The sequence below is a fragment of the Choristoneura fumiferana genome, chromosome 2 (assembly GCF_025370935.1).
Source record: "Choristoneura fumiferana chromosome 2, NRCan_CFum_1, whole genome shotgun sequence".
NCBI lineage: Eukaryota > Metazoa > Arthropoda > Insecta > Lepidoptera > Tortricidae > Choristoneura > Choristoneura fumiferana.
In genome coordinates, this window is record NC_133473.1 from 20,926,272 (window position 1) to 20,949,639 (window position 23,368).

Here is a 23,368-nt window from a genome sequence, read left to right on the forward strand (position 1 = left end):
TATGAACTAAAGCAACGACAGGTGCCTTATCAACGGCCGACAGCTGCCTTATTTAAGCTTCTGAAACGTAAACTTTTGTTTACAAAACATCAGTTTCGAGTAGTTGTTGTCTTAATTCCAATCTAAATTAATGTCTCAAGCTGGAACTTCGTAAGAAACTCCCGGCCGCTCCGCTCGCTCAAACATTTACTGCAGTTTTAATATGTCGCTCGCTGGGTGCATTCGAAATGCTGCTGGGTAAAACATTGTACTAGTTAACGAGTGCAGGTGAGAAGCGAACACAAGAGTTTACGTCGCTTGCTAGTGTACAGCCACATGAATACACAATGAAGCTACAACAAAAGGTGTTATAACAATAAATTCGAGATCAAAGTCAAAGTCAAAATATCTTTATTCAATTTAGGCTATAACAAGCACTTATGAATGTCAAAAAATCTACCACGGGTCGGAAAAACCTCTGCTGAGAAGAATGGCAAGAAACTCAACGAGGTATATTTTTTTTTAACAGATTTACAATTTTATTAAATGATATGTATGCATCACAAGTATTTAACACAACTTTATTTTTAACACAGTAGGTTCGCTATTTGAAGGGATCGCTAATGCGGATCGGAATTATTTCCAAATATCCCTGTCCATGATATAATCATTATCTTTATAATACGCCTTTGATATTAATTTCTTCTTGACAATAGATCTGAATTTTGTAGATATTTCAACAAGTGGTCAAATGAGTTCGGAAAGAAATAAAGCTCTTTGCTATTAGTAGTCTATTATTTTCTCTCTCTGCTGGCCAAAGGCCCACTATTAAAAGTATAACTCCTCCTTTTGATTTTGTCGTTGACTGACCTATCCAACGATACCTACACTACCCTATAGGGTTAGACGAGAAATAAAAACCCAACCAAGAAAAAGTAGGAAAACCCCGACATTGTCACTTCAAAGTTCAATATCTCAAAAACGGCTGAACCGATTTTGATAAAACATGTCTAAGAACCATTGCTAGAAAACGTGCTTTTATATAAAAAAACCGCATTCAAATCGGTTCACCCGTTTAACACACATAGCGGTCAAACTTATAACACCCCTCTTTTTGCGTCGGGGGTTAAAAGCCCACCCCTACGTTACGTACGTTACGGGAGTTACCCTTTAAAAAAATCTTTCGTTTTTTTTTCTACTATTTTGTCGGCATAGTTGCTATATATATCCGTGCATAAATACTACTTTCTAGCACTAATAGTCTTTGAACAAAGCCGCAGACGGATAGACAGACAGACAGACATGGCGAAAAGATAAGGGTTCCGTTTTTGCCATGATGACTACGGAACCCTAATAAAAACGAATGAACGAAAACGAACGAACGCATCTCTATCGAAAACTTCTGACCGTAAATTAAGGCATTAAAATTGAATGATTCAAGGATCAAAATAAAACCCCGTTAGACTCCTTGTGACCATAAAAAGCGATAAGTGACATGGACCACCGTAAAATCATGGTATCCCAGAGATCGTACTTGAGTGTCAATATCATAACATGCACGGGGGGGTGCTGCGTTGGTGGCACGATAAAATGCTGATAGTGCTAACAAATAAAAATACAGACGCCATTTTATTTAGAGCTATCGATATAGATATTCCTCGTGAATACTGAGTCCCAAAGGGGCTCAGGCTTGAATTGCTGCGGCTATACGTAGGTGGTATGGCCACTTTGCGAACGAATTTACTTTACATCCGATTATTTTGAGGATTGACACAGTTTTAGTGTCGAACAGTTAAATATAATATTGGAGCTTTAAAATTACTAGAGTGTAGAATGATTTTAATAAAGCAACCCAAAGTTAAGATTTTAATTAAACAAAAACGTACAGTTGTAAATGGTAGTAGAATCAAAGATGCTGCCCTTTTTTTACCGGAAATTAACAAACAGTCTTTAAGTTTAACATGCGGCTTTGCGTTTAAAGCCACTGGCTGTATTAGTTGCTAGACGGAGGTCTAATAACAAGCGTCATTCATAATCATTTGTCCATTATTTTGAGTCTTTTTTAATACTTTTTTGCTGACTTTACGTTGATTGCTGTTGTATTGTCATTCTATTCTACATTATTCACTCACTAAGTAGAAATAAATGGGTGAAATTTAACATGCAATAACTTGAAAAAACGCTAGTAAAAATCAACAAACGCTGAAATTTGGAGATCGACAATTGAAACTCGTAAGATAAAAATGCTAAAGGAAAAGCAGGCCAGTGCTTTCAGAAAAGTTGCGGATAAAATAAAGTTCAAACAGTTTCGGAATCCAAGCAACGAGTGCATCGTAAAACAAAATCATCCAAGACCCCGCCACGCTTTTAAAAGTGCACTAAAAAAACTTTTCTGTCGCGTTCTAAACAATAAAATGAACATCCGAGTTTAGACTGGCACCGAAGTGCAGTAAACTTATTTTTTGTTTGTCATTCGTTGGTTCAAATTTAGACGTCCATGTGTTTAGAGCTGGTGCTACGATTTAACTGCATTTTTTTCTCTTATTTATATCGTTAGTTCCTCGTGATTAGATAGAGATTTTTGTTGTTGTAACAGCGCATACTTGTCTTATATTTACGGCTTCGATAAATCTTTTCTCGTCCATGAACAGTTTTCTTGCAACATACTCGTATCTCTTCGCAAGATAGTTAAAATTGTTTAAAATGCAATATGTCTTGTATCCTCCCCACAAAACAACTTGTGCTGTGTCACATTTTATAAAATTGGCCAAATATGTGTCGAACTACTCATAGTTTTATCACATGACAGCTTAAGCTAGTAAAGATTAATATTTCGCCTGCTATACTTTTAACCTAAAGGAAACGAAAGTATTGTTTTATAGAATACTTATCCAAGGATGCACCTACCCGACTACAACTTTGTTGGCTTAAATTAATAAGTATGTAACGCCAAATTACAGCTTTCTAGTACTAAGAACCTATGAGCCAAAGCCACGGAAGAGCAAATCGTACAAAATTCTAAACACTTAAACAAGGAAAAAAAGCAAAGATCTATTGTCTTTAGCCCTAAAGACAACACAACCCGCCTCCCAAAAAATCCCCGTAAAGACAGATATGGCGAAATTTGATGCCATTTTTGGAATTTTGACTCTGAAACAGTAAACACCGTCATCCTAACGACAGACTAAACAGTGAACGTGTATTGACTTTTCTTTCCAACAACACAGACGGCCATAAAGTGCAGAACCAAACGCAGTACACAGCACATGCTTATCAAGTCGGGACGCCATCGCTCTGCGCGAGTAACTGCCGTCAAGGGAGCTCTTTGGCCCGTATTACCTGCCTTCTTATTGGACGTTCCAAATTCAAAGGCTGGCGTCATGCGCGATGACGGATTTAGATTGCCAGTTTGATTTATGCGCCGAAGTAACGGCTATCACGTGTCGTATTCTATGTTTAAAGTAATTGTTGATGACAGATTGAAACTTATGGTTCTTTTAGATTGCGTTAAACATTTTGTGTTTTAAAAAAGCGTGAGAGGATAAATGGCGTTTTTGGTAAAACGTTCGCGGTAAGAGACAAGCTTCTTTCGGATCTTCCTCTTTTATTTGTGATGATTTAAAATGTGAAGAGATAATTTGATTCTCAGTGATTTTTGAATATTTTTTCTTAGGTTTTTGAGTTGTGAGGACTTAATTCGTGCTAGAAACATAACTCTACATCAATGGGGAGTAAATGAGTAGGTATAGATTTTTTGTAGGATTTAAATATAATATAAAAGATAACACTCAAATAGCAAGAAAACTATCTTATATCTTTCAACGAGCAATTATTGTAAGCATATTCATTTATAAGCAGCTCTAACAATTTCTACGAAATTTGTTATATTCCAGGCTTTTGAGAGCGAATAAATTAATCGATCTAGCTTAGTCCTATTTCTAGGAAACCGCATGTTTTCGAATTATGTATGTATGTATGTAAACTTTTTATTGTATAAAAGAAACAAAAGTACAATTGGTGGAACTTTGAGATGCTTGTACAAAGGCGGACTTATCCCTTTAACCTACCAGTCAGTATAATGGTTATTTTCAGTGAAAATTTCACGCGCAATAAGATCCGTAATTTCGATAGCTTTTAGCGGGGTTCTAACAAACTAGAGCCGCTAGAAGTCTGTAGTTGAAATCTTGGACAGGCGGCATGATTTAGTTTTTTTTACATACTTATTCACGTAACATTTTGCTTTTAGAGCTTATTTAAAAACGTATATTCTGTATAAAGCACGATTAAAACAATCGTAGCAAAGCTAAGTAGGTATAAATAGAGTAAAGTCCGCTGTATTGCATTTGCATGAATCAAAACGTCCAATTGGAAACAAGTAAACGTTAAACGAATTAAACACGCGAATGCAAATAAAGCAAAAAAAGAAATGCAAGTAAAATAAACTGCATTCTGTGCAAATTATTTAATCACCTTACAGGACCGAGCTGTGAACCGTGGGACACAGTAGACATTATTTGCAGTACGAATATTTTTTATTACGGTCACAGAAACTGAACATAGAAAGATCTAGAAAGTAGGAGTTGTGTGTGCTTAATATTTAAGTACGTACCTATCTATCTATTGAAATATGTTTATCCGTTGCCTAGTACCATAATAACAAGCTTTCATAATAACAAGTCAATCAGTATCAAATGTCCCGTGATATTTACTTAACTTAGTTATATTACTGTTTATAAAAAACACTGTGTCTCGCGCAAAAAACACGACAAATAGACGGCGCGAAGACAGTACACAGTAAACAATTAACTGGAATCTTTTAATTACTAGTGGGTGCATTTGGCAACTGCCCTGAGCTTCTTATAAATTGGTTTTGCTAGGTCGTCGATTTTATTCTGTTTAATGGTGGCTTTTGCTGTGTCATTAAATTTATTTGCAGAAACAGTTTGTTTATTCAAAATATTATTTAAAATGTGCGCTGGCTCTTTCCTCGGACAACGTATTTGGCATTGACATACAACGAGGAAACACAGCCGGCCTTATGGGAACACTACCCCATATAAAATCGATTTGGGTTATATGTGTAAATATAAGTTTTTAGGCCTAGAAAGGTTAGTTCTAGTTTAGGCTCTTATTCTTAGTGGACATATTATGTATATAGGCGGGGAGATGATGATGATGATAAACAAGTAATTAGCCATCAGTGTTTTTAAATGTGTGCTCAACTGTTTTAAAACCAGTATTAAATGGAGACTTTGTGTGTGACTAACAGTAGTAGAGACTATGATGATAAATAATAATGAAAGGATATTGTTATCTAAAACGGAACACTAAACACTGTTACACACAATAACTAACATTATTGAAATAGCAAGAACTTGACAGCGTACAAACGTTTCACTTATCTGTTTCGGTTTTTCTGCTAAGTTGCTTTAGTGTCTGAGGATTTATTTTGTTATTTATTCGACTGGTTGGCAAACGAGCAAGTGGGTCTCCTGATGTTAAGAGATATAGAGATATTTACGACAGAAGAAATAATAATCGTCATACCGTCAGTTAAATTTAACATACTATGATTTTTATAGAGTTCCGTACACCCGAGTGTAATATTAATATGGAACCCTTGGCTTTATTGGAACATTCTGTACAGACAAATGTAAAAATATTTACTTATACAAAGTAAAAAAAAAATGTACCTACCACAGACTCTTATTCCGACGCAGTAAGGCCGTAGTGATATATTTTTGAGTGGTAAGAATAGATACTTATTTTTGTACTTGACTGTACATCTGTCTCAACAGATTTGCTCCGAATTTACTGGACCAATTAAGTTGAAGCTTAACATAGATACGTTGTATATACATTTGTACTTATTTATGTCGCTCAAACGCTAACATCGATATGTGGAATAATAGCGTGCAAGTTTCCTTACGATGTTTTCCTTCACCGTAAAGCTCATGGTAAATTTAAAATTCAATTTCGCACGTAAATTTCGAAAAACTCAGTGGTGCGAGCCCGGGCTCGAACCCACGACCTTATGCTTGAGAGGCTATTAATGCAAAGACCCATGCAAAATTACTCTAAGTCCCTAAGCTAAACTGTGCACGGATTATGATTGGTTTTTTGGAGTCTATTTCTATTTTTTATTTCAACTCCAAATTTGTTACTTTTACGGGTATCCCGGGTAGCAGTGGTGTAGGGGTTATAGCACGCAGCACGAATTGCTGAGGACCTGGGTTCGATTCCCAGTGCTGGTCTCTTTTTCTGGGTTTTCTGTGCATCCATGTCTCAGTTTGTATTTTCAATGTGTACGGATCCCTAAAAAGACTTTTCGAGTTAGAGATAATATCCTAACTACAATCCCCAGACAAAAGAACAAATTAACAACGCCATCTATCGGATTACGTGACAGATATAATCCATTGACACGTATTAACCCAATTGATCGAGCATTAGAAAAACTCCGAAGGGACAGGCTTAAAAAGTTTTTCCATCTAAAACTTGAACTATAAATCGTCACGGACCAGTGAACGGGGACCATCGAACTACGAAATGCCTTTATTGACAATTTATGGCGGATTTGCATTACGACTGAGTAAATTATTGGGTTAAAGTTTCGGTCGAGTTGACGGTCGGATGGGCCTCCTATTGATTTTCGATGAGTAAATTAATGTGACATGCCTGTTATATCGTTATCGGAGTGGCCACAGAGCTAATAAGAATAATAGAAATGACACGCGAACTAAAAACGAGAAGCGGCTCATCTCTGATCTATGCTATATGCGTGCACTCAAAATCGGTATGACTAATGAAATACCGGCCTGACAATATCGAAACTCAAATGTCAGCGCGGTAAATTCCGGTCAATATTATTATTACTAATGCAATTCAATTCAGAAGAAAACTAAATGCTTAAGAACTAAGTTGTTGCAGAGTAACGTCGGAATCAATTTAGTGGCAAGTTATCGTTCCCTGTGACATTTTAAGGGGAAGTCATTGCTCAACAGTGGACGTCCTCCAACTGATGATGATAATGATGATGAATTGGACTTTACAAACACAACACCCTCCCTTCGGGAAACTTCCTTTCTATGTTGATTAATCTACCTTTTTAAGCAATCTTTAGCAAAACAACCCGCATCAAATAAAGGGTCAACCATAAAAATATATTTTTCTCCGGTCAAACGGTACGGTATGATAACAAATAGTCGGCACGAGCGTGTCGAGCTCTTCTACTATAATAAAAAGTGTGAGGCATGAATAAAATACGAAAAGGCCCTAAAGATACCCCATGAAACGAAGGTGCACGTAATTATTCATTTTTTTCTCGCCTCTCGTAGGCTACCTTCGCAAAATATGATCGTTCATAACTCGAGAAAGAATTCCAGCGTAATTTAATACTCCCCGAAAATAATATGTAAAAATAGGAGGGAAAGGCCACTTTCGGACCATTCCGGCCCATTCAGAACATTACGGCCCATCTCTCCCGCCTTTATCTACCCTGCAAAATAAATCAGGATATTATTCCCGCGAAATATTATTTCCATATCTAATCAGTAAGAAATATGGATATGGCGGAAATTATAATTTACGTGTTATTATCTGATGTGTGCGGGAAAATGCGATCGTTTAAGACTTGATTGTTATCTTTAAGGCTTTGGAGATACCTTAGTGTAAGTACGCACGCTTAAGTGTGCGTGTATGCTTGCGTGTTTGTGTGTGAGTAGTAGGTATGGATAGTAAACACAACGAAGAAACTCGTTTGTTTTTTTCCCTTGTCAACAATTTATGAAAGTTTATGTAACTTATACGAAATTTAAGATATGATATGAATTAACGCATGAACAACAATAGAGTGACTTTTTAAATAACTTCCACTAAAATATTATTCGGAAGAAAGAAAGAAAGTATTGTTATAAAACAACCACTAACTACTACTATTTGACTAGTTATCAAAACGAATTAGAAGGAAAGAAAGAAATATGATTAATTGGACTTAAAATATTGTACTACAATAATAAAGTTTTCACAAACCACTAATGGTATTATCTCAGATGCTAAATATTTCAAAAATTTGATCCCACAAAGAAATATACACTGCGTCACAAGATTTATCCAAAATATTTTAGTAGATGCTCAGTACTTTTTTTAGTATGAAAATCGAAGTAAAAGTTAAAATATCTGTATTCAATTTGGCTTGAACGGAAATAATTTATTGACACGACAATAATATACTGAACATTATTATTAACAAATGTTTAATATCAAATTTATATAAATCGATTTCTAAAGTGTATGCCGGCAAAGTCATGACTATGATTACCTATATTGAATCAAAAATTATACTGAAAAACCTTCAAAAAACATTTTACACAGCAAGAGTTAATTGTCACACAGTGTCACCAAGTCTCAACTCACTCTGTCTCTGGATTAATCAGGCAAAACTGAAATAGTTGGTAGCCGTACCAACTTAGTCACACTTGAATTATGTTAGGGTTTGATTAAAGCCTTAATTTTATCCAATTTGTCCTGTAATTACAGGGGAGGAAGCGTTATAATTTTCACCCGGAATTTTCCTTTAAGATATTTGCTGAGAGGTTTAGTGTCTGATTTAGCTGGTGAATGAATTATAGAGGTTTTGGGGAACTCTGATTACAGTTCTGCGTTTTCGAAAGTGTTTGTAGATATTTAAGTTAGAACTTAATTTCAACTCAAATTGGTCCAGGTGTTTCGGAGCAAATCGGTTGTAACGGACACAAAGCACAGAAAATTTAAACATCTTGTGAGGCTTATGTTTTTTTCTTTTTGAGGTAAGGAACCCTAGCGAATATTCAAGTAGTGGCAACATTAGAAGCCTTAATGTAACGACAGCAAATAAAGTAACCAAATGCATTTAGTTGCCGTAACTCGATGGCAATATCGATTTTGTGTCAAATAGACGTCGAATTAAGTCGATCGCGTTACATTTGCGGTTGCGGTCGCGGTCGCCGCAGACTATTGTGGACCTTAAAAACATCTAATTGTATGTGGTAATTAGAAATGTCTAATGAGCGTAGCGGTAGTTAATCTAACATACGTATATGGCATTTGATACATGCTACTGAAGCTCTTGTAACAAGTTTTATTTGATCAGATTGCGAAGTCATCAACATAACTTATGTCTGCTAGTTTAAGAGGCAATGGGTTGTGTAGTATGCGTGTACTCCCATATACGTAAGTATACGTTATACATACATACCTATACATAGTGTAAGACTGCTTTGCTTATAATCTAAATGCAGTGAATAAAGTTAGTTCGTGAACCGCATTCGACACTTTAATTACTACGAACCCCGTCCCTACATGGCGATCCTTGCCAGCAGACTACGAAACTCGAAACTCGAAGTTCGTGTCGTGCGGTCCCTCCGACACTTATACTATTTAATACGAGAGCGAGAGGGACGGTACGATACGAACTTCGAGTTTAGAGTTTCGTAGTAGCCCTGCAGAGCCTACTTAGCGGATTTCGGTACGGAATATTCCGAGCGTTAGCGCGTGCAGTGTCATCATGTGCGTTACTGACGAAAGTGCTCGTAAATTTAAAGAATTAGCGGACTGACTGTATAACAAAACTATAATATCACTATAGGTGCTGTCAGTGGTTATAATTTTAATTATTACGACGGTGAATACGACGGTGAAAGACTGCTTTGCTTATAATCTAAACGCAGTGCTCAATAAAGTTAGTTCGTGAACCGCATTCGACTCTATCATTAGGTACTACGAACCCCGTCCCTACAGTAGGACGAACTTATATGTACAGTCCAAGAAACTGCATTGCGTACCAGGATACTACTAGGGCTTTGTGCTACTGATGTCATATTGGCAAAGAGACCATAGCGAAATTGAATATGAAAAAGTCTCACCCTGGTACGCGATTCAATGTCCTCTTCTGTACAGTCACCAGGAACAATATCTGACACAATAAAGCGTGCATAAATAATCTGATACGACTCTATTTCTGGGGCTGGTAGGACATGTCAGGTATTTTTGCACGCTCTGCTGTGATGTGACGGTGCGGTGATTGTGTCGGTTCGATTGGAGCGCACCAGTCTAGATGGATCGACGACTTGGTAAAAACATAATGCCATGGTTTTGTGTAAAAAAGAAAGAGCTATACGTCAAAAAGAGATGCTTATATTGTCATGCTTGCCTCTAAAGAACGTAAAACCTTTAGCGTACATATTTAAATACTGGCCATCAAGGAAATTACCCAATATTTACCTTCTACCGCTATAATTATGAAAAAAATGTTTATGACCAGCACGATTAGCTGATTACTATAATCGTGGGTAAGGGTATAATGGGTTATTATATTTTCCCTTGGTAATTGGATTCTTGTGCAGAAAAAATAGAGACTTGTGTACAGATGGCATGCTATAGCATTTTAGTTTGAATTAAATTTGGTTAAAGCTGGGTATCTGCTTGCAAATTTGAATGCTTTTTCGTTTACTAATGACTAGAGACGTTTTAATTACACACACCATTCAATTGTTTCGCAGGTTTCAATTGCTTTGCAATAAAGCTCGTGGTAAATTTCAAATATAATTTCGCATATCGAATTAAAACAAATTCAGAGGAGCGAGCCTGGATATAAACGAACCTAGCATTATATAACTACTCGCTAGCAAAGGGACAGTGTACCAAGCGAGGAAAGGGAAACCAAAATACTTGCGACCATCGCTGCGACGAGCTTTTTCTCTGTTCATTGCGTGCTTTACCAGGTTACCAGTTTGTGGCGAGTATCTCAGCTGCGAAATGAACAGGGAACTCACTTATTGCGCCGCCGCGCGCCGATCGTATACAGTTGTAGCTGGGTCGTTACCTAAGGGTGTATCCACAATTGTATTCTTTTAGCGCATCGTATTCTTTGTCGCGTATACTTCTACGAGTGTCATGTTTGGGCACTTAAATCGGATCATCATCATCATCATCCCACACTATACGTCCCACTGCTGAACACAGGCCTCCTCTTAGAGTAAGAGGGCTTGGGTTACAGTTGTCATGCAGGCCCAGTGCTAAACCAAGGGTGTGTTTGATGCTCCCAATCTGCACTGGGTTTGTGAGGGAACTATGACCCAAGCCTTTTTATTCTGAGAGGACGCCTGTGCCCTGCACAATGCAGAGTCCTCTCTCTCAGAACGAGTCGAGAGAGCTAGGATTGTAGTTCCTACGGGCTCAGTGCTGATGGGAAATTCACACACCAATGTGTTCAGGTTTGTGCAGGTTTCTTTGCGATATTTTACTTCGGCGTACTCGTGGTTTTCGAATGTCATTTTGCACACGGATTTCAAATAACTCAGAGGTGACTGGATTTGAACCACAATCCTCCGCCTTTGTACAAGTATCTCAAAGTTTGTCAATTGTATTTTGTACAATAAAGAGTTTACATACATACATACATACATACAATCCTCTACGTATGAGGCCATAGGTACTAACCACTAGGCCACGGTTAGAGCTACGATGGACTATAAAAAATACAAATGCAGACCCTAAATTGCAATTAAATGAACTAGTTAGTTTGTGCAGGATGGTTGTAAGCGGTAAAGCAATGGTACTATTATGCCTGCCTGTGATAATTGGGGGTACCAATGTGCCAAAGGAAACTTTCCAAAAAAGCGGATTTTTTTCATATAGGAAAATTTCGGAAACTTCTCACAATTTTGTATGGGGATTGAAACTTTCCGTTTCTTAAATTTAAATTTCCTATATTCTTGTGAAAGTTTCCAGAAATTTCCGAGAACTTTTGCAACTTTTTGGAAAGTTTCCGCAACTTGCACATTTTATTGGGGTAAGCGGTGATAAAATGGTTAGTTATACCTTCACCGTCAGATCATTTTCCGTTGCGGAGTTGCAACTGCGAATAAGAAAAAAAAAACATCAATTTCACTGAAAAAAAAAAATTAACGGCAAATAGGCAAATGGGTCGCTTCTCGCTTGACGTCAAGTTAGCATTACAAATTAATTGTTTGTAATTTTTTTTTTATATTTTTTCTTTACTTTGTATTGCTTGTTCGTATGAATAGTTGAGTTTTTTTTTAATGTAACAGGAGAAATGAGCGTGCAGATCGCCTGCATAGCCTGATAAGAAGACACGCTGACGCTTTGACAGACTGATAAGCCTATCAGTGCTTTTGAAAGATCCCTAGGTTGTATTTGCTCTGGAAATGCTGTCCCTACAGTACTTTCACTGTAGCATGGTGCGGGTGACCGCTCTGCTGTCAATATCACAAGAGAGAGTCAAACTGTCGAAACTTGAGGCGGTAAAACTAATAATTTTAAACCTTACTCATAACCAATGGCATCATTAATCCGATTATTACGCTAATTTTGATGAGAATATCAGAGAAATTCTAGGTTGGAATATTATTCGCCACTTAAGTAAGACTAAACGCAGTTTGCAAGAAGATTCGTTACTTACCAATTAATAAGTACCGATATAACTCAAGATTTATTAAGTCCTATCACTAAACGAGTCTCTGGTGTTACGTTACATGCACGTTTCTTCACTTAATTTGTGCTTTGAACTTAAAATGTAATAGCTTAAATTTTATTTCGTATAACAAGAAAGGTCGGGTCAGGAGTACTCTAAACCGACGTGCATGCATGAAAAGATTGATGAATGTAGAGGAAGCGAGAGTTGTATGCCAGAATCGTAGCAAGTGGAAGGATGTAATCTCTGCCTTCAAAATCACCCCCACTTTACGTCTATGGGAGGTACCCTAAAAAAAATTTTTTATGATTTATTTATTGTACCATTTTGTCGGCATACTTTACATATATATCCGTGCAAAATTACAGCTTTTTTGCATGGATTGTCCCTGAGAAAAGCTGCGGACGGACAGACAGATAAACATGGCGAAACTATAAGGGTTCCGTTTTTGCCATTTTGGCCCCGGAACCCTAAAAATGACTTTCTTTCAAGTTTCTTGCAGCGCAATCTTTTCAGCAATGATGGTCTTTCCGAAAGCGCTAGTAGTCTTAAAAAGAGACACGTAAAATAGCCTTTTGCGGACTACATACAGAATAAATGTTTTGAGTTTGGTTTTGATACACCCATGGTCATTTGCGACACAGAGTGTATTGCCAACCTCTGGGCTAAAGTGTCTATATGTAATTCTACCAGCTTCCCTCTCCACAGCTGCAAAGGTACCTACCTATTGCTGCTTGTCGGCAAGGCTTGATTCTACGATTTCCTTTGTTATAAGTTAGAAATTGTCACTAACAGGATACCAAGGAAAATCTAACAGCATGTACCTACGTAGAATTCCATTTTCAAATCAGATATTGGAAACAAAACAAAAGACTCTCCCGAAACCGGCTTTCTGCAATCGGATGCAGCGAGGGAGACGGATATATGGTGGAGTGGGGGTGGGAGCGGGATGGAAGATATGCGGACAGTCTCAGACGCGAATGGAATTGCAAATGTGCGAATGAGCGGGAATAGGGTTGTTGCAGTTGTGGGGGGGACATTGAAGCAGCGTGACGGAAAGAGTAAATAAAAATGTTGGTATGTTCTTTCAGTGTTACTTTGAGTTCTAATTTAATTTTTAATAGTTATAGTAGATTATGAGCAGCGCTAACTAAGAGACACACTTGACTGTAACTATTAACCCAAAAAAATCTAAAAAAAAAACATGCTGAGATCAGCCTAAAGCCAAAGGCTATAAATTTAGGCTATATCAGAACTTGCTAATCAGTATTTAACACATTTTTTAAGTTTTGCGATTTGAAGTAGAATTTTCTTGTAACATCCTGTCTTCTTGACAATAGATTTCAATTTTATAATCTGTTTGGATTGGTAGTATTTTTTTTCGTACCTAAAAGTTTGAGTTAAATAATTAAACGAGCCAATTGCAACCGATACTGTAAACGTCAAACGGACTCCTCGGACCTCCAGTGACATTCCCTCTATGAAGTGTGTGTGTGTCCGTGTGTGTGTGTGTGTGTGTGTGTGTGTGTGTGTGTGTGTGTGTGTGTGTGTGTGTGTGTGTGTGTGTGTGTGTGTGTGTGTGTGTGTGTGTGTGTGTGTGTGTGTGTGTGTGTGTGTGTGTGTGGAATCAATGCGTTCAACATTAAAATTTATCCAAAGGCACGTATGTAGTGAGAAACTTCAGCGAAATACATTCGTGATGGAACTTCACATGTTTTGAGTCTCAATTTCAGGGCACGTGTTCTACGCCTTATTTAGGGCAGAGCGCCGTCTCACGGTCGACGTCTCCTGTCTCATTTATACACGAGGTTGTTAAATATTCGGCGTGTTTGGAAGTTTTATCAGAGATGTGCTGGGCTACCACGAAATTCTAAAGTCGAAGTTCGTATTGCACCGTCCCTCTCACTCTCGTGTTAAATAGTATAAGCGTCAGCGGAACGGCGAGATCGAATTTCGAATTTTGCACTTCGTAGTAAAGGTCTTGGTCGGAAGTTTTGGAGCCTGAGACATGTTTATAGGGCGGTTCTTAGCTTTAAGTAGCTCTAAAAGACGCTGGAAGGATCACTTAGTTGGCCGTCAGTTTTTCGCTGTCAAGATCTTTTATCCTCAGGAATGTATGGTATCAACTCAACTAGTATAAGTTACTTAGTTCAAGTTAAAAATGAATGTTTTGAATGAACTAAAAGAATTTCCTTGCTCACCTGCGACCTTTCGATAGCTAAGATTATGCAAAATATGCGTGTTCATGTAGTTCCTCCAACTCCACACTGTAAGAGCACACACAAATCACACAAACCCATCTATCACCACCACACTACACTGACGCGTTTTTGTGTGTGTTCTTACAGTGTGGAGGTGGAGGAACTGCATGAACACGCATATTTTGCATAAGCTTAGCTATTGTAAGGTCGCGGGTGAGCAAGGAAATTCTTTTAGTTCATTGATATGTACCTCCGCAAAGTAACGCCTGATTCAATAAATTATGTTTTGAATGTTTGTCATTATCATCACTGACCGCAGATTCTCCAGAATGTAAGGGCTTTGGCCGTATTTATCACGCGGGCTCAGTCCCATATAATTATACGGTATGGTCCCAGTATATACGTCCCACTGCTGGACACAGGTCTCCTTGGAGTGAGACTGTTGACTGGACTTGCATTGCCATCCAACTTACATATGCACTACCATATTTGAGTTTAATCTCGCCACTGGATGTGGGAAAAAACGAACTTGCCAAATTTGATCCAAAAACAAAGTAAAAATAACTTTGAAAATTAAAAAAAAAACCGATATTGATTTTAATGAAACATAGCGAAGAACAGCGAGGAACCTCACTTTCAATTTAAAAAACCGCATCGAAACCGTTCCGTCCGTTTAAAAGCTACGATGCCAAAGACAGACAGACATTGCTTCAAACTTATACCACCCCTTATTGCGTCGGGGGTTAAAAACCGTGGCAGTTAAAACATAATAATAACGAAGCAACTTAATGATAACAAAAGCAGAAACTATACTTTTGAATGTTCCGGTATCGCAAGTTCCCAGTTTGATTATGTTCGCACCAAAAACAAACTCGGCTTCTGTAAGTTTTAACTCAGTTGATAAACTTGGCATGGACTGAAACTATCGACGGGAAAGTAAAAAAAAAAAACTATTTTTTCTAATTAATTCTCTTTGATGATACTTTGCTCAACTTTTGTTATCTAGGTAAGTACGAGTGCTTTATAACTTGTTGAATTTATTGTAGAGGAAACAACTATTTAACCGACTTCAAAAAAGGAGGAGGTTATCAATATGTGGCTAATTTTCATTGCAACTGACTTAATAAATTGTTTTCACGTAACTAGGTTAGCTGGAAGAGATCCCTTTTTAGGGATAAGCTCGCATTTGTATGTATCTGTATTTTTATTTTTTATTTTTATGTGCAATAGTTTACGTTTACATACATAGGTACATACTTAAACTTTCCTCTATTTTTAACCGACATCAAAAAGGAGGAGGTTCTCAAGTCGAGTGTATGTTTTTTTTATGTTTGTTACGCGATAACTCCGCCAATTGTGGGCCAAATTTCAAAATTATTTTTTGTTTCTACAGGACATACTTCCGAGGTGGTCCCTTTGACATCAAATCAGGATCTGATGATGGGATCTCAGAGGTCCTTCTCCGGGACTCAAACTATCTGTATACCAAATTTCGTCTTAATCGGTTCAGCGGTTTAGACGTGATGAAGTAACAAACAGACTTACAAACTTTCGCATTTATAATATTAGTGGGATTAGTGGGGTTTAATTTCTTGCTCTCCAAATTCGCACCCATACTTTTTCCGAATTTATATGCGAAATTACATTTCAAAATTACCATGAGGTTTACGGTGAAGGAAAGTCCAGTGCGGATCGGGAACTTCACACACTGTTATATTGCTTCACAGGTTTGTGCAGTGCAGGTTTCCTCGCGATGTTTTCGCTCACCGTCAAACTCGTGGTGAATCCTAAATGTGATTTCGCACGTGAATTTCAAATGAAAGAAGTGCGCACCTTGATTTGAACCCACGATTCTCGGCTAAGAGGCCATAGGTCAAACCACTGAGCCACTACGACTGTTAACCAGATAGAAAGACACGTGCATACATTTATCGCTACGCTGCTCTAATTACGGGTCTCTCTTTCAGTGACGTCATGAATGAGACGGTGGAAGTAGGTCGCGTTGAGTACTTGCTTTATGCAACGATGTATTGACATTTTGACATATACTTACTTATATAACTGTAACTGCAGTCATCCCCATGTTGCTGTGACTCACCTGCAAAAGAAAGATATATTTTGTCTTATTAAAAATTATATAATTTTTCTTATCATTAATTTACAACCGTGAAGTACCCGGACAAAAGTTTTTTTTAAACTCCGGGCTCATAACCTATAGGCCACTTTCTGAGCTACACTTTTTCTGAGCTCTTCTTAAATGAGAAGATCGATATGTCGGTATAAAACTGTTCTATGCTCAAGTTAAAAATTATTTGTGTGCAAAATCAAAATCAAAATAGCCATTTTTAGGCAATGGAGTAACAAACGTGTAAACACAAAAACTTTCATATTAACCAAAACGTAATAGGATCATAATGTGTTTTTTTTAATACGGAAGAATAAATCCAATTACCTTCCTGCTGTTCTAGTCTGCTAAAGTGGTAAAAATTAACAATAGCAAAAAAAAACAGCCATAATTAACTGGATACGGGCCTTTTGAGACAGATTAACTTCTTAAAACTAAGAACAAAACAGCCAACCCACAGAAACACGTAAGCCATCCATTAACAGAAGCATCACGACACGACATTGTCCAAACAAGGGAACCTAAGAGAATGTCGTGACATCACAGCTATTATAACACCACTTTAAATTTAGAATAAACCATTACATCCTTAAACATATGCGACAGTCCATTTCGCTGAAACAAACATGTCTATGCCGCCATCTTGTTCTACAACGATCCTTACGCCTTTAAAAATACTGGCTGAATTCTTTTAAAAACATTTTGACGGATATCACGCGCTAGAAATTTCCCTATTACCGTCTCACGAATCCGTGAGAACATGTGTTACGTATGTACTGGGAATAAAAGGCTGTAGTGCTTTTACTATAGGGTTTATATTGTAATGAGTTGTTTGAGAACGTCACAATTCCCGCGCAAACGTTTCGGTATCCGCGCCATCGTCACGCGGTATTAGATTTGAATCTGGAACTCCTTAGTGAGGTAATGGCGTCTTCCGTGCTCTATTGTCTATGGCGGTCCCTTTAATTTGAATGTCGAACACTTGATAAATTACGTTTTGTTTATGGAACCCAGAACAATGTTTTTTCTAACGCAAAGAATAAACCGATGCATTAGAAGTTAGATTATAGGCTACTTTATAACTAGGTACTCCAATGTTCCCATCGGATCGGAGTTAATGATACAAAAATTATACATCCTCATTTACGAACACCACGGTATATTATTTGGAAATAATAAAACTCCAAAATTTTATTTGAACTGCCAGTCTTGTAAGCAAAACCGCGGTAGTATAATATAGCTAAAGAAACTTGATAAAATGAAAACCACATTTTTGTAACACGATTCTAGTTCCAAAAGAGCTAAAAAGGATTAAAACCTAACCGTCTAGCGGCAGCCTGTGTTATTAAAAAATAAATATCACATGACTAAAGCGTAACAAAATAAAAAAAACACGTTAAAAGGTTCAAAATGTCCGCGGCATCTCCCTTTACGCATAATGACGTAATTCTATACTTTATGAGACGAGAGGAATTTAATTTTGGCCCTTACATTTTTGACCACCCCCTTGCGGAGGGGGGTGATGGATGACGTACTCACAGAAAGGTCTTGAAGCGTTGCAAGGTGAAAATGTCTTTGATCTTTCCTGTCACTTAGGTTCGGAGTAATTTTAAATTTTAGTTGAAATATTTTCCAAGTAATTTTATACTGAGTGATTCACTATTACAAATAATCGCCGATATTTTTAAATGACATTCATGTACCTACCCTTGTCATCATCATCATCATCTCAGCCGTAGGACGTCTACTGTTGGGCATAGGCCTCCCCCACAGACCTCCAGTTGCTTCGGTTGGCAGCGGCCTGCATCCACCGTGAACCCGCGGCTTTAACCAGGTCATCCGTCCATCTTGTTGGTGGACGTCCTACGCTGCGCTTGCCGATCCGCGGCCTCCACTCGAGAACTTTTCGGCCCCAACGGCCATCCGCTCTCCGTGCTATATGGCCCGCCCATAAGACGAAGTGCCTTAAGACGAAAGTCTTTAACCAATGTGTGTTGCCAGTGTTGACATATGGATCCGAGACGTGGTGCTTTACTTTAGGCCTTATAAATAGGCTCAGAGTTGCTCAGCGAGCTATGGAGAGAGCTATGCTTGGGGTTTCTCTACGGAACCGAATCAGAAATGAGGAGATGCGTAGAAGAACAATGGTCACTGACATAGCCTACCCTTGTAATATAAGAAAATTAAAGAATATAATTATGTTCTTCTAGCATGCCTTCTCGTTTAGAAAGAATTTGTTAATCACTATTACGCGGGAACTATCCCATTTTACGGGATAAATAATATCTTGAAGGCCAAAAAATGTGTGTGTTAAAATTGTATATAAATCCATTGAGTCTATTGCTCACCTTATATTTTTTTCTCTGTGTATCTGTTTTCTGTATCGCTTACTATGTCTGGTGTACATACAATAAAGAGTCTTTTCACACCTCTCCTTCAGAAAAATAACTTTTCCTCCCTGACGAGAGGGAGCAAAGTGCAACTTTTCTGTTCAAGGCTTTTCTAAGTGTTTTATTGCAAATTCAATTTTTTGAAGTTGAAAATTGTAAAGCCACGCCATTTTCTATGCTGGTTATTTTATAATAATATTTAGATTTATTTTTCAAGTTTCTTAATGCTCGGAGTGAAAAGTTGTATGAGCCACTCGGGAGCAAAATTATTTTCATCTTGGGCGTTAACACTTGAATCCCTTATTACGCTCTGGATTCTACTTAAAAATCCCTTGCTACGCTCAGGATTTTATTGTAGAATTCTTTGCTACATTCTGGATTCAATGTACGCCCTCGCCGTAAATACACCATTTTACTCCCTTGTGACACAAATAACTATTGTATTGTATTGTATTGTCGTTTTTATTGCCTTGCAGTAAAGTCACACACATACCTACTAAAATTTCAATGTATAAGTCAAATAAAAAAATTACATTACAATCACAGTTTATTTGTAAATCAGATTTATTAAAAAACAAAAAAAGACTTTTCAAACAACATTAACCTCTTAAAATCCGTCCTCAAAGTACCAGGAGAGCATAGATTAAAAAGATCACTAAGGTGAAGAGATGGGATGGCGGATACGGGCGCATTGATCTGCCGCAGTCTTTTGTCAATTATGGGTGTGCCCTTTGTCAGTTTCTTAATTATGTCTTCACAAATGTGACGTCATCGAGTTTTGAGTAAGTAGGTATGGGATTTTGTTTTGAGTAGGTGACGTTATGTGTGTTGATAACGCAAGAGCGTTTAAAATGTAAGCCGAAAAAAACTCCGGTCGATTTGTCTATAGTTGATGTGTTAAAAGTAGATGGTTTTGTACATTAAAGATCTAACATACTGGATCATTTCAATATTAAAATATTACGAACTAACTTAACTATAGTTACATTAACTCAACACTTGAAAAAACTTTCAAACGTTTCTATTTAAGCTATGAATATGCAAATAAAACGAAAATACAGCTTTGAATTCAAATTTGTAATGTTGGAACGTCAGCTACTATCTATTTGAAATGTGTCGAATTTAATTCAGGTTCACGCCCAATACAATTCAACCATCGACAACGATTCGATGTTCAAAATTCTCACCAGCCAGCGCTTTTGCAAAACAGTCTTGGCGGGAACAGTCTAAAAAGAAATTTAGACGCAATTTTGTCATTCATTAAAGTGTGTTTTTATTTGCGAAATAAAATTGAATAACATCAATTGGCATGTTTTTTTAATGTTTATTTGGACGTGACTAAATTGGTTTGTCAGAATACGGCCTTTAAAGTGTGACAGCTCGTTATTTGTTTGAATTGCGTCTAATGTTTGTTTATCATTTGTTTCTTTGCGTAGTTTTTGGAGAGGATAAATATTTACAGGTTCTTAACTAATTGTTTTCTATTTTGTTTTCGCTTTCAGACATTAATTTCTAGTTATATTAAAAGTTTTACTTATTATTTCTATTTCGTTATATTCAAGAGTACCTACGCATAAGAAAATAAAAATAAAATGAATCGAATTTAATCGACGAACTAATTAGAATTCTTAAGACACTAGCTTACATATGTACTACACTAGCTACTATTGTCCGCGACGCCATCTGCGTAAAATTCGTTTATCGCCATCCCGCGGGAACTATGCAATTTTCTGGGATAAAAACTATCGTATGTCCTTCCCCGGAACTCAAATTATCTGTATACTGAATTTCATCTTAATCGGGCAAACAAACAAACCGACATAAACTTTCTCATTTATAATACTAGTGGGGCTATTGGGATTTCAAACTGGGTTTTAGAGTAAAAGCGAGGTAATTGATCTGTGGGTGCTTAGAGGCGGTGATCGTGCGTGATGCGTCGGTTGGCTGCGCCCGCGCAATCAACGGTGAACTTAGGGTAATTGATGCCGATTGACCACCGAACCGAATAATACAAAGTTTACGCCAAGCGTATTAACATTGCGGAGTTGATTAGCTAAGGAGTTTAAAGTAACTAAGTCGGTGGCTCAATGTAATGTTAATAATGTGGAAAATTATGAGAGTTTCTCATTTATTTTAAAACAATCTTAATATTTAACGTGTAGACTTTTTAAGCATCATTCTGTTACAGTTCATTAAATGTGGTTAGCGCCATCTATCGGCGAGTAGTGAAACTTATTTTTTGTGACGATAATGTGATGAAATTTACGACGAATTTAATCACTTACGACGTTAAATATCTCACTTAACTAATACAGAAGTCCGTATTTACTAACTTCATTAGGAGTTAGACGACTGGTAGGTACATAATCGCCAGTTCTAAATATCATTATTTTATTAAAAGTATTAAGTTTGTTCTTTCACTAAATAATCAATTAATGTTTGTTTAGAAGAACATAGTCAACGTAATGAAATAAAGTAACTTAATTGATCGGATGTAAAAAAAAAACTTCTGTCAACATAATAATGAAGATAGGTTTATTGCTTTAGTTTGCGAGAAACTTACGGAGGAAAGTACATTTCAGAATTTAAAAATTGTGACCAAATTTTATGAAAATTCTGCACTATATTGATACAACTTAGAATTCTAAGTCAGTTAAAGTTATTTACTTTAAACGAGATCACTTAACTCAATCAACCACGTAGACTTTTTTTAAATTCACTTTTACAACGAGCATCTTATTTTAAAACCATATGATTTAGATCATAGAGAACAAACCATATGCTATTCAATGAGCACCGAAGCAAAGTCAATCTAAACAGCTAAACATAGAACTGAATTCACTTTGATGCATGTGCAGAGGAGTCTGCAAAGTTACAACTCGGTTGAATGCGGCGTTGTTGCGTTATTATAAGGTTTGATTTGGGTTGCACGGATGTTAGGTTGTGTTTTGTTGTGTACCACTAAAGTTAAGGGGTGTCACTTTTTCAAAAATTGAAAATAAATTTAGGTACTTTTTAAAAATGTTCAAACGAGTACTATGAGATTGACTCAAAACATTTTTTTTTTCTACGAATCGCTGTCGGTGTAGTAATAATATTTTACACACAAACAAACGATAGTAATTAGTAGTGCGCTCAGTATCCTTGTACTTGTATTTAAAATATTGATTTCTCATTTAATAATAACATTATCAGACGAAAAAAACATGAATTTAAAAAAATATATATTATAAAAGAACCCCTAACAAAACGATGTTGGTGTTGTCTATTTTTGTGTTTATTTCAATGTTTTTTTTTTCACTAACTATCATCGTATCGATCGGTTTAATAACATCCGATAGTGAGCCTATCCTCTTTTAATGAGATATCTTTTTCTGTAGTTCTTCGCGGGCTCAGAGGGAATTGAAAACATCACACACACACCATTAAAATGCGCTGAAAACAGCGTTGCGGTTTACCGCAAAATTATACTAAATGTGGCCCAATTTACACTATTTGATATTCATTTGTATTTATTCTTTCCTCTGTGTAATGTATTTATATGTGTATCGAATAAGATACATACAATGTGTTGCCCAGAACCGGGGATAATATTAAAAACAGAGGTTCTATAGGTCACCAGTAATTGGATCGTCACGTAATTAAAATTAAAACTTAACTTTTTTAATCGTAAATTCAATGTACGCCATCCTAGAACTCAACTAACGTCGCCTGTCATGCTATAAACATCAAACATTTTGCTTTATATTGCTTCTTCGAATAACTTTAAAGCGTAATAAAATAAAAATAAACGTTTTTTTTTTAAAGTCGCTGAACTAATGTCGTTCAGTTTGACGAGTACGATCTATGTTTTAATTATTTGCCCGTGTTACAGGCCACACACGGTATAATGTAAATCCGTTTAAAAAAATACCTCCTCGAGATTCTTTCCGAATTATTCGCACCAGCGATTTTTCCCGGTGGTGTTTTTTTTTTGATATTCATAAGTGCTTGTTCTAGCCTAAATTGAAACAGATACGCTTTTTGACTCTTACTTTATGCATATTTCACGTGTGCATTGCATTATCGAAACCTCCAGACAAAGTGACAACCCTACACAAGTTCCGTACGGTTGCCTTGACAAAAATAACGAACTGCAATCAACCTCGTGAATGAGCCATCCACTTAGTTCAAAAACTTCACATCTCACTTCAACATCACA

The 23,368-nt window shown here is 36.9% G+C and overlaps 1 protein-coding gene across 5 annotated transcripts in view; it reads right to left on the reverse strand.

Moving 5' to 3' along the window:
- Positions 1 to 23,368, reverse strand: part of Ten-m (teneurin transmembrane protein Ten-m) — a 624,351-nt gene that overhangs the window by 231,035 nt on the left and 369,948 nt on the right. For 4 of the 5 annotated variants that reach the window (XM_074111142.1, XM_074111144.1, XM_074111140.1 and 1 more), the window contains exon 2: positions 16,706 to 16,750. The exons of the other annotated variant lie outside the window; for it this stretch is intronic. In XM_074111142.1, coding sequence (XP_073967243.1) covers positions 16,706 to 16,750 — 45 coding nt within the window. The remainder of the gene's footprint in view (positions 1 to 16,705; positions 16,751 to 23,368) is intronic. 5 annotated transcript variants of the gene reach the window in all.